The 12,498-nt window shown below is 44.5% G+C and overlaps 1 protein-coding gene across 7 annotated transcripts in view; it reads left to right on the top strand.

Moving 5' to 3' along the window:
• LOC126562505 (RNA-binding protein Musashi homolog Rbp6) overlaps window positions 1-12,498 on the top strand; it is a 584,848-nt gene that overhangs the window by 380,775 nt on the left and 191,575 nt on the right. The window contains exon 2 of one of the 7 annotated variants that reach the window (XM_050219031.1): window positions 9,366-9,405. The exons of the other annotated variants lie outside the window; for them this stretch is intronic. Coding sequence (XP_050074988.1) covers window positions 9,397-9,405 — 9 coding nt within the window. The 5' untranslated portion in view covers window positions 9,366-9,396. The remainder of the gene's footprint in view (window positions 1-9,365; window positions 9,406-12,498) is intronic. 7 annotated transcript variants of the gene reach the window in all.

The raw sequence follows: 12,498 nt of genomic DNA, 5'->3' as shown, positions 1-12,498 counted from the left end.
TCTGGCTGACTTCAGTCCCGCTTAATACTTTCCAGGCAATCTTTTCTGATACTACAGTAGCACGAGTGTTCTACTTTACCCTTTTTCCACTTTCGACTGCACCGACACTGCAGTGCAATAATGGCGATGATTGCTCAAACCTCTTAGGATAGTACATTTTTCATCTTGAAAGGCTAACTGGAGGTTAAAGAATGGGTACAATTTTCATTTTCAAACATACATCAATTTACAGGTTGAAAAGGGGTGGCACTGTACGGGTAGGAGTTCGTTTTTTTTTGCTCCCCTGTCTTACCTTTTTCACACCTAGCATGTAAGAATGGTGTCAGTAGTAGATGTGATAGGTCAGAACGCTGCAAAGCAATATCCTGAACATACTCCAACAACGTTTGCAATCCCGTTTTTCAGGTTCCCTGAGCCTGAAGGGATTGGGGGCAAAAAAATCTCTCTAAAAGAGGAACTAGATGGGACGTGGTATGAAATGACAGGATTTTAGAGGAAAAAACGGAAAAACAGGGTAGTAATATCAGTAAAGTTTTGCACCCTATGTGTGACCCTTTGGAAGCGATCTTTTTGCTTGTTTGTGTGTGGTAAAGAAGGTTGCATTCGTCTCAATAGGGTAGATGTCATGGGATCACAATGTCTTTCACTGATGTAAGAAATTTGTTGACATTGTTCACACTGCACCGCAATGTGACAAGTTAAGAATTAAAACAAAAGAAAAATTTAATGTACATGAACATTTTTCAGTTGATTTTGTATCAACCTTCTATAACTTTCCTTTAAATGTACAAAAATTAAAAACTAGAATATTACACTAAAATAATTAAATAAGGCATCCTTCTTTAGCAAGCATCTAACTTTCCACACTAAAGCTTATTAGTTTTACAACGCTTCAATGCACACGGAAAAATAATTTCAATTTCACACGACAAATCTACTTCCGTTTTCTCCACACATGGATGCGTTTCTCCCTGAACCGCCCAGGAAAGGGAAATGAATTTTCCGCTGGTAAAACGGAAAAGCTCAAAATCGGTCCGTTTCCACCGTTCAGCTTCAACGTGCTGCATTATTCATGCCTACTGTTTGTGTCTGTGTACATGTGCACATGTTTGAGGCTCCCTGATGCCCACTTTTGGAGGCTCCGTGTGCCTTTCTACCTTACTTTTCCTTTTTAAGTGAAAAGAGAACACACAGAAAGAAACCTTCCCCAATGAAACTTACTTGCTTGTAGTAGCGCAACACCGTATCTGGTTCGGCTAGCAGTTTCCACCACCCGACACTGCACACACGCGTCAACGGGGAAAGGTTGTCTTAAAGGTTGTCCAGATTCTCCCATGCATATGCCCAAGCAGTCCGTGTGCCGAACGGAAGTCACTTCAAATATTAATGCAACCTTCCCGTCCCCGGGGGTTCTGTGACGGACCTCCCCGAAAGCAGGGCGGATCGACTGCGAATGACCAACCAAGCAAAGGCAAGACTTGGAAAAAAAGGAAGAAAAAGAAAACATTCTCCACATGCCGGCACACAGCTTGCGCATGTGCGTTCTCGTAAGGTGCGGCCTGGCAGCGATTTGCTGGCACTGGTGCGGTGGCGTACGTATTGTCGACCATCCTTGTGTGGGCTTGTTCACACGGTGTCCTCACAAAACGACACACATCGGCCCGTACATCCAATACGCAGACAGTGAGCTGCATGTGCCGAAAATGGCACCAAAAAAAAGTTTCCACTTTATGTTGTTCATGATTTTTATAACTCGCCAAAACACAAGGCAAGACACAACGTGAGTTTGATGAATGTTGGTGGTCCGGTGTGTTTTCTAAGATGAGTTTTTGGGCGAAAAAGTTTCCACCAGTAGGTCCATTTGATGTAATATAATATGCACCTTCCCTCTATGCAACACAATACTCAACTGGAGAAATAATTCATTCGCCAAAAAAGGGGGAAGTAAAGTTGGGTTAGGGTGTTGAGTTTTGTAAGGAAACAGCTACCAGAAACCTACCAAATAGCACTCATAAACACAAATTAGAGACGATTTTTTGATGGAAAATGGGGGTGGGTGAGTTAAATGGAAAGAAAAAAATCAACTCTCACACAACGCACACTGTTAACTTCTCACTCTGCTCCCGTCTAATGGGCGCTGATAGGAGTCCATTGTGTAGGTGATGACCTACGGCAGTTTGTCTTGTTAGTTCAACCTTTTTCCTTCGACCAAACTCCCCGGAATCGGGCCTGCTTTCTTTAATGTTGCAGTGAAACGGCCGGGGGAGGAGCGTATGACAGGTAGGCCTGTTACGACTGGGCAGGACGACCTTTTGCATAATAGATCAAATCGTTTGCGAGCCAACCGAATCAATATTGCCGTTGGCGACACAATCGAGCTTTGCCGGCCTTCCAGCTCCAACAACTTCCGTCCCAAGCGCTCGGATGTCCTTTATTTCAGAAGCGAAGGGGAGTAACATTTGTTGAGAAGCCCCAACCGGAAAACGATTTGAATTCTTTTATGCATGCACAGCCACACGAGCGCACACACACACAGAGCAGAAACTTATAATAACACACACTAACACACATTGAAATCCATTAATGCTACCGATTCATAAGAATCGTATTTTAGCAGCAAAACTGGAAAAGAACTTTTCACAAGCTTAGAAGCAAATGGAATGTGTGTGCGTGTGTTCCATGCCATGTGTTTCCCATGGCATGCCCCTTAACTCTTTCTTCCTCTCTTCGCCCAGTGAACCTGGGAATCCTTTTCCTGCAAAAGGATGGGTTTGCGTATTGTTCGAACCGGACAAAGGATTACATGAATCAATTCGTAGAAAACTGGGGGAGCCTTCTGCTTTGACTAATTTATGAAGTGCCTTCGGGCATGAAATCAATAAAACCACCACCACAAACACCCCCAGAAAACCTACAAACGGTGTGACTGTGGGGGCTACGGAACGCTCGCAAGCTCTGATGGAGGTTGAGTAAATTTTTAATCGTCCAGAAAACTATATGCGGCTCGTCCGCCAATTACAATGTAACGAACCAATTGTGGGACATTGTTGAGGATTCTATTAGGGGTAGCAGTAATTGTTCATGCACTGGGATTTATTCCTTGGAAAGCAATGGTGAGAGATGTTGGGATATTCTAAAATAGCAAGAAAAACTAGTCGAATTCATTTAATTCGAAATCATTCCGAAAAATAATTGATGAAAATGGGTTGTCGAGCGTTCTGAAAATCTTTTTTTGAAACTCTGAGGCTACATTCATCTCTTCAGAGTTGTGAGAGTTACGAATGAGAATTGTAAATAAAAAAAGTCGTCTGGCAAAAATTTCACTTGAGTATCATTGCTGGAATCAAGTGTTTTGCTTTCTAAGCACATGTTTGCTAGCAATTTGTTATTTACAATCTAAAACATTGCTTTTCTCGCAAAATAAATCGTTCCTCATTTAACCCGATTCGGTGTCGTCCATGTTGTACACGCTTGAAATACATGTTACGTGGCATCGCTCAACCGAATCCGATCCTAAACCACCTTTATCATCATTAATATCCGTTTGCAAAAAAAAAAACGTTATACGCACAGACACACTCAGAATAACAGCAAAACACATTACATATGACGCCACACGAACAACGATGGCCGCTCCACTCTCGCCCATAGAATCAAACCACCCCCTTTAATCCTAAATCCACCTGCATGTATGTTTCCGATTCCGTGTTCGAGTGTGTGTGTGTGTGTGTGTGTGCTTGTCGAACGAAACCACAACATTTCAACAACTCGCTTGTTTGTTGCTGACCAAAACGGCAGACCGGGCCCAGCTGTTACAGTGTGTGATGTTTGGCTCGTCCTTCGTACATTTGCGTTGCCGGCAGGACCAAACCGAAGATTTTTCGAGGATTTCTTTTTTTTGGTATTGTAGCTGTGCCGGTGTTTGGTTTTGGATTTTGTATGTTGGAGTGTTGCCCTGTTCCACACAGTGGCTGATTATGCCTCATCACGTTCGTACCGATTAGATTCGATAAGCAAAGCTGAGTGTGGTTTGTTCCGGGGAAATGGTAGAAAGTGGTGAAGAAAACAAGAAAAAGAACCTTACTTTCCGACAAACAGAAAAAAAAACAAGCTAGAAAACAAACTAATAGCGGACTGGTCTGGATAGTTCAAAGTACAGCAAATGGATGGTGGCAGTTGGATTTTGCAGGGTTCTTCTTGTGTCACTTTCGACCACCATCATTACTTGCAAGCCATTTTTTTTCTTTGGACTGTACCCAAACCGAATGCCAAGCAACAAAGTACAATACTTCGCCTGTGCTTAGGACGGATTTCGGTTGCGCAATTCCTCGGGACCGAACGCGGACGTTGGCGAAAGACAACGAAACCCTCTGGCCCGCCATTATGTAACACAAGCGAGCGAGCGAGCCGTTGCCTCTTCACAACAATCGATCTAAAATTTATGATAAACTCGATAGAAGTGCACTTAAGCAAACAAATTGATTGACCTTGTTTTCGTAACCACCGGAACGCTCGGTTCGTGGTACTCGGTAGTACCAAGCGTAAAGGTTGCTGGTTGGCGTGTGATTTGGATGGTTTGGAAGTAGATATACCTCTAGCAACATGTCCAATTCCATTCGTGCACAGTTTCGTGTTTTTTTCGAGGGTTGGTTTGTGGATAAGTTAGCCACACAAAAGGCCTCTTTATCGGTGGGAGGAAATTGTATCCTCGTGGGCTTTATGTCATAGCACTTTCTTTTGCGTTCTTTACCTTAGCTAGAACAAACAAGCTGGCTCTGTTTCAAAGGTTTTTCGTTCGCTTTTTTTTCCCCCACAATAACGCGATCCTCACGAACGAGAAGTGTCTGCATGTACTGCTGGTATGTGTGGAGCTCTTGGGAGTCCTCTTACTTTTCAACTAGTTCTAGTTGCCGGCACGATGGTCTCCAGATGGTCTCCAGATATCGAACCATCGAGACTCGGGGAATTGTTTTGCAGCGAGAAGCATATTGAATCGCCCAACCAGTGACACTTCGTCGTGCCAGCTCTTGAAGTAGAATGTTTCTTTCGCTCGAAAGGGAGGGATATGTGTGTCCTTCGCCTTCCACGCTTCACACTGCATAAGTTCACCTTCACCCAAGTGAACCAATTGTGCTGTAGAGGAGTGCAGAAGTGTGTTCTTGGGCCAGAACTTTTGGAGAAGCAACGAGCCTTACGTATGTCCACTACTGTGCTCGTGCCCAGTGCAAAGACGAAACAGGGGAATGGGAATCGAACAATTTTACCGAACCAAATTGGCTACCTGCGGCAGTGATCCTTCTTCACTTTTTTTAGGTGAAGAAAGGCAGCAAGAAAACGAAGGACTTCTCACTAGTGGAATGACCATATTTGAATGCTTCATTCAAATGGAGTGGTTGGGAGAGAAAAAAAAGCTCCACTACAAAGAATGGGAACAATGTTGCCAAAGGTAGAAGTTATTGCAAATAAGTGTTCAACTCTCCTATCTCTTGCTCTCTGTTTAGCAGCAAAAGCAAAAGGATAAGGATTCGTAGGACAAACGGGTTCTTTTGCATGGATAGATCGTACAGATCGGATCGGATGTTTGGTGCTGCGTGATAGTGGTTTTGTGCGGAGTGGTGAGAGGTACGCTGGGAGGGACACTTTACCAACCACACCGAACCCGAACACCAATATTCAAATCCAGGGTGGCCCGGAGCACAGGGAAACGAAGGGACCAGCCTTTGCAAATCCGCTGGTCCTTCACCGATTCGTGTCCGTAATTGGGCGTTGTCAGGGTTGAAGCACCAGTGTGAAGATTCACCCCCCCCCCCCCCCCCACCAAGTCCGTTGGGAAAATTGTTTTCGTTTTGAGAATCACTCACAGTGGTATTGGTAAAGTTCTGTTACGGGCCAGTGACGGGGTTTGGCTGCATCGGTGCGGTCCACTCCATCCGCCTGCCTTAGCGTCCTTTGGGCTGCAAAGGAGTGGACGTCCTTTATCGATCGCGGGGTAATCGAGTGGAAGGACTGGAAAGTAATTGGACAGCAGCTTGGTTTCTGGAAATTGGGGAGAATGATTCGCTTGTAAAATTGAACTCCTTTCGTAGTTCGAGTACGATGGATTCATCGAAAAGTTGAATAATAAAGTTAGTCACGTTAGTCACGCAACGATTTTTGGGATAGAGCAAAGGCGTATTTGTTTACATGCGAAGCGGCTTTGAAATTAAGACGCTAAATTAATGATTTTCTTCAAGACACGGGGAGCGAGCGTGGTGATTGTTTCGTTAAGTGATGTCAACCGTAGCTGCCTCAAGGGCTCCACTAGAGTACCAATTTAAAGGCTACGATGCATGTGAAATTTATTTACTGAAGCTATTTTCTTTAAAGTAGAAACAGAGACATAGTTTTCTTGATTCGTGCAGTTTTGTTGTATAACATGACGAATCGTTGAACACATAACACAAAAACAAACCTTTAAAAACCTATCAATTTGACCTCATTCATTAAGCATTACACACGGCACCCATAACGCTCCCGAACTGTGTTTCATCACCTTTTTACCCGTAACAAACCCTTTACTAGAAGCACGGCAAATGCCGTACAGCTTCTGCAACCCGAGAACCCCATTACAGAAATCATAATTTTAACCGTCGACATCCGGAGACGATTTCAGATTTCTTCACCTGAGAGCCTCTTGCAATTCATTCCGGAAAACTCCGTTTAAGCGCGACCGAGCGGAAGAAGACCCGGGCCCGAAATATCTCTCACACAATAAAACTTATTTGCCCCACCAATACCGAGACGCTCAAGAGTGCGCGGTACTGTAGGCAGGTCGGTTTTCACCATCCGGCGAAGGTCGTAAAAATTTGCATAATGAGACGACTTTTGGTACATTGCGGCTCTGGTTTCGGTGGTGGTGATGTAGCGGTCCTTTTTTTTGGAGAAGAACGCTTTGGTTCGCTGGTATGCTTTGAATGTTCTCAAGCGGAACCGTACTAGTGTTGGGATTTTTTTTGTTTCGTTTTGTTTTGCGGTTAATACTTTCTTAAGAAGTTGTTGGTTTTTCAGAATAATAGAAATGAAGGAAAAATAAAGACCCAGGTAAACATACTGTTTCGGGGAAGGTTTTACTCCGTGATTAACGCACCACAGTAAGTAGGTGCCTTCATCTACTTACCGTTTTATTTGCTGCTTGTATCTTGTTCTGTGTAAAATATATTCATGCACCATTCGGAACACGCTCCATTTGCATCCAGTTCGGTGCGCTTGTTTCTCATTGGACGCTACTGCAAGGCGGATGGTACGGGAGGGAAAGTTTTTGCTGCCAAGAATGAAGGAAACAAAACGAGTCTCGAAAGTCAGCAATCAAAAGTTAACGGACAGCCTATGCCGCCGTACCGTGTGGCTGAGTTTTCTTTATTGTTTTGGAAATAATTTTGGCAGCCGGTCGGTTTTCCAACCGTGCTGTGCTTTTCTTGGCGAGAGAGAGCATCGTGCCGGAATGGCGGAGTTTGCTCAGACTAGGTGCAAACATGCAGTTTGTGGTTTTGCTGTATAAAAGGCTCAGTTCGAGAGGGCGTGTCTACGAGGATGAAATAAAAATTGTTAGATTTATACTGCTAGGTGTCCTGCAAGAGTATTATTCCCTAGTTTCCATAGCCTCGAAAGCTATCATTATCTTAATGTTAAAGGTATATTTTGCCGAAATTTCTGAAAGTATTTGAATTATTCTGCAACCTTCAGTAGCAAACATCTTTCACCAACCACTTGGAACAAATCTGTCTGAAAGAGTTACCTTGTTGCTAGATAAAAGCCACTGATAAAGCAACTTCGTCCCATCCTTCAAATGGGGGGGAAACAGCCAGTGAAACTCAAGACTGGGCACTTGTGGATTCTGCAAGATAAGAACGGCACTAAAACAAGCCCAGAAGTAGAATCAAAAGAAAGAAAAACTTGCCTCCCAAGGCGACGGCCAGGGGACCGGAAAAAAATTCTAAAGTCGCTTGACAAACCTACCGGTGCTAGCACCCGGACAAGTAATGGACGATTGTGAATGGTGCTGGACGTTGGAAGAATATGACAAAAAAACGCGTGTGCATGCGCGCGTTGCCGCCCGAGCGATGATGGTGGTTGATACAATGTCTTTTAATTTATCAAGTCATTGCTAAAAAAAAAAGTGCACCAACCGCGAAAGATGGACGGAAAAAAGCAGACTTCTCAAGCGGGACAGTACGGCACTGCTACTGGACAGCAGCAGAAGAATGTTGAGAGCACATCACAAAAAAACCACCTCAGGACAGTTCGTGCGAGTAGGAGGGACGTAAAAGCTAATGGTGATGATGAGAAAATTTGCGGTAGGACAAAAAAAAAACGCCCAGCTCTTTGAATGCGAAAGATGCATGCACACACACAAACACAATATGCTTAACTTTCCTTCAGTGTCCGTCGGGTAAGTTGGAAAGAAAGAAAATATATGAAAAGCCTGCTCGGAAAGGCATAAAAGCCAACGGGTGGAAGATAGTGTCCAGCAAACGTTGGCGGAAACCAGGCGCACGAAAGGTTCCAAAGGGGATTTGCCAACATTGGGTCGTTATCATATTTTGAAGATCAGTAGCGCAGGACACTACTCTTCCGACCGCTTGGGCCATCAACCGCCCTGGTGGATGGATGGTCTTGCAAAACTTTCTCCTACTGCAACCGTGCGTACCTTAACGCGCACCAAGAATGACCGATTTGCAGCCAAACTGGGGAAAAGATTATTAAAAAGCAGCGGGCAAAGGAGGCAGTCGAGAGTAGTGGTGAGTAGTGAGCGAGTAAAAATCGTCCACCACGACTTCTGGGTTTTGTAGCGTCAGCGAGGTTTCGCTTTTTTTCCTTCTCCCGTTTGCTTGCGTCGTGCTTTTTTTCCTTTGGTTCGGTTTTTTAAAAAAAGGAATGCGTCTTGCTAACGGTCCCTGGTGGAGATTGTTATATAAATTAAAGCAAAATCCTTATGGACTTCTAATTGAATAACGGAACCATCCTCCGTAGTTTATGATGAGGGCGCTGAGCAGGACGATGAGGCAAGAGATATTTGGCAATCACTTTTACTTTACTTTTGAGGACTTACTTAACTTATGACTTTACTTTACTTATGAGGGATTGGTTATACCTAGTTGCAGTAGATTGACACAGATGCCAAAATCATGTTACGAACATAGGAACTTCTAGTCCTTACACTAACTTCTATCTAAAGCTTCCTAACACTGTCACCGATTTGATGAGAGGACTTCTCTCGAAGAGTTACTCTCTTAAAGCCCTCCAAATCGATTGCGTTAGACCGATCCAGAAGATCCACAAAACTCATAGCTAATGATTTACTTTGCTTCTCATTGTCTTTCTTTCAGGTAAGTTCCAAATCATCACAGGATCCAAGTTATGGATTGCGTGAGTATTCGCTCAGATAATTGATATCTTCCTGTTCAAGCAACTATCTTTCACATTTACACGCCTCAGCTCGCATCAGGTCCGCTAGACTTTAATTTTACTGCATTCACGCTGCTTAATTACTGATGCATTAGAACAAACCTCCCATTCCCAAACGCAATATAAAATAAATTCTTAACATTAAAAGAAGCATTATTTGTTTAAGCAAACGTACGAAATCATGTAGATGCCGACACAGTTCGTGAAAAACACCATAATGATGTGTTCTTGCCCCGAATAAATCCGCCCTGCACCGCCAGTAGCTTTATTTTAATGACGCCCGATCGGTTTCATGGGTGAGATTAGTGTATTCGCCCGCTCGATCAACAGCATCCTCTGGTGGCACCGTTTTGCAAAGGTAACCGAACCGAACATCCCGTAAGGAAAAATAAAACAGAGCGAGAGGTAGCTTCAACCAAAACCCCACCAAAGGATACAGGTCCCTTGGATGTGGAGTTACGTACCATCATAAAACCGACGTTTTTTGGCCGGAGGTATTGCTCTGAGTACGTGTAAAATGATCCTTTTCGGTGTACCGTTGTGTGTATGTGCGTTTGTTTCTTCCGTTTCAACCATCTCCCCCCTCATGTTGAGGCTAAAGCAAGATTTTATTGCCAACATTGCGTAAGCTTTTTATATTTTCTAATTACAAACAATATTAAAATCAAAATTTAAACAATATAATGAGAAAACGCACCAGAATGATGGCTGGCTGGCTCGTCATGGCTTTGCAAGGGTATGTGTGCCTTCCGTACCATTTTTCCAAAGGATGTGCTAGGATAAGGCATAATGATGTGAAGGCATTTGCCGGAAATCCTTCCCCATCCCCGAAGGTCATCCATGGCACAGCATGTGGGTTGGAACCGTTCGGCAGGCCGTGTTTAAATATTCGTTTCTCTTCCGTCCGCCACAAACACACACCGTACCGTAAGGTGACTTTGTTAAAGTTGTTGCTGGGGTGGTGAGCACCCTTTACGGGGTCTCAGGGTTAGTTTGAGCAGCAGCAGCAGCAGCAGCAGCCGGTAACGGGGTGCATCCTTTTGAAAGCGCAATCGAGCAATCGGAGCGTGCCATAAAATCTCATTTTATTACAGCAAGCAGCAGCCGGGATAAGCCACACCGGAGTATCTTGTCTGTCTTATCGGTGCTCGTGTCAGGGCACCTCCATTGCACCGTATACCCGACTCGTGACTCGTGAATTGAGTTTGAGCTTCTGGCAAAAAGGGTTTTGAGTGATTTCTAATGGGAGTAAAACAGGATTTTTTTTTTCCAATGCTGGTTTTATTAGCGAAGCACTTTAAACATTGTCAAACTTGCTTCGAAAGATTAGTTAAGTAAAAAAAAAAAAAATGAGTGGATTATTCCAATCCCACTCTTGTGATTTGTGACTTATTTGAAACCCACCTTCCAAACTGTTCATTTCACCCCATCAGCTCAGCATCAGTTTGCCAACTAATGTACTGTTTTCATTTTCTTATGATCACATCACAACCGTTTCCCTTGTCATAAAATTAAGAGATCTCGCTCGCACCGGTTTTTGCTCTTAATCTAAATTATGGGTCTATGCTGCCACTACCACCCAGACCAGTTTTCGTCAAACATTCTACCCATCGTTCTGCCCATTATTACCTTCCAATGTGCCTTTTGTTCTTCGGCAAAACAAAAGTCATCTTCCGTCCCTTACCGTCAGGCCGGTGCGCAAGATCCTTCCTCACGGGTGGTTCTCGTCGTGCGTTTGATGGGGAGGAAATTAACGGTACAAACCACCCTCGCATCCCCCCCCCCCCTCCTCCCTTACACCCCATCTTCCCCCTTTCGCCTTCCGTGTCAGTCAAGCGTGGGGACAAGTTTTCCTTTCAGCGTGCTTTACTGCCTGAACCGTGACGGCAGTAAGCCGGCAAGTTAACTCTCGGTTCCTCATGGTAGGAGTAATGGAGATGGTGGATACCGGGCGAAGAAGTTGGGCAGAAAGCAACGATTTAATCGACAAAGCATAGGAACTGGAACGGAGTGAAGGGAAGAACGAATCGTCTGACGGAGGTGGTTTGCATTGTTTTATGTGTGCTGTATGCAAAATAACAATAGAAACACCCACACGACGCTACAGAGGACGACTGCGAGCACGTGCCTATATACTGTTTGTGTGTGTGTGTGTGTGTGTGTGTGTGTGTGAGAGAGTATCAAGATCACAAAAACCCGTACGCACCATCAACGTGCCGTGGTTGTATCACGCCAGCGATACGAAAGCAACAATGGCTGGCGAAGAAAATGGTGACGAAAACGCCAGCCCAGTTCTTGGAGCTTCCGAAATAATGCAAAGCACACGAAAGAGAGACAATAAACAATGAAATATGATTTTTGCTCTGGGAAAATTCAATTAGTTCACTAGTAAGTACACTAGTGCCGGTGCGTTTGATGGTGTTTGTCGCCGTGTTCTCGCTCGCACGGAATGATGCCCGATGGGAAGCAACTTCAGCCAGCACTAGCAAGTGGCTGCCTGTACTGGGATGCTGGAAGGAGGTTGACAAAGTCGGATGAGACATTTTTCTTCACCGCTTATACTGCTATCCTCGGCTAAGGATAAGGAAATGGACGACAAGAATGCAGGCGAGAGCGGTGCGAGGGTTTTTCAAAGTAAATTAAAATGAACCGGGCTCTTCCTCCACACGGCGTTGCGTGGGTGTGTGTGTGTGTGCAGGGTATCGCAACGACGGAAGTGAAAGCTGAGAAAATTAATCTTAATGTATGGTGTATGTTCGCGTATGCCACACGAAGCGTTTCCTAGCTGTACCACTGATATTGGAACAGAACAGGCTACTGGAAGCTGCCAGAGAATGTTGAAGAAACAATTAGTACTAGTGAGGATGGTGAAAGCCGAAGGATGCGGGGGAAGCAGTAAAGGGGGTGAGATACCTCAAGCAGCAGGAAAATGACTACGCTAATCAGTGCACTAGGTCTGTGTGTGTGACTGGTTGTGTGAAGGGTCGTGTGGGAAGCTTTCCAGCTGGCCGCGGAGAAGGTATTTCCGTTTCTATCCCATGCCAGCTGTATCCG

This window comes from Anopheles maculipalpis, chromosome 3RL (assembly GCF_943734695.1).
Source record: "Anopheles maculipalpis chromosome 3RL, idAnoMacuDA_375_x, whole genome shotgun sequence".
Lineage (NCBI taxonomy): Eukaryota > Metazoa > Arthropoda > Insecta > Diptera > Culicidae > Anopheles > Anopheles maculipalpis.
The sequence above is the reverse complement of the archived record's forward strand: the minus strand, read 5'-3'. Positions and strand labels throughout refer to the sequence as shown.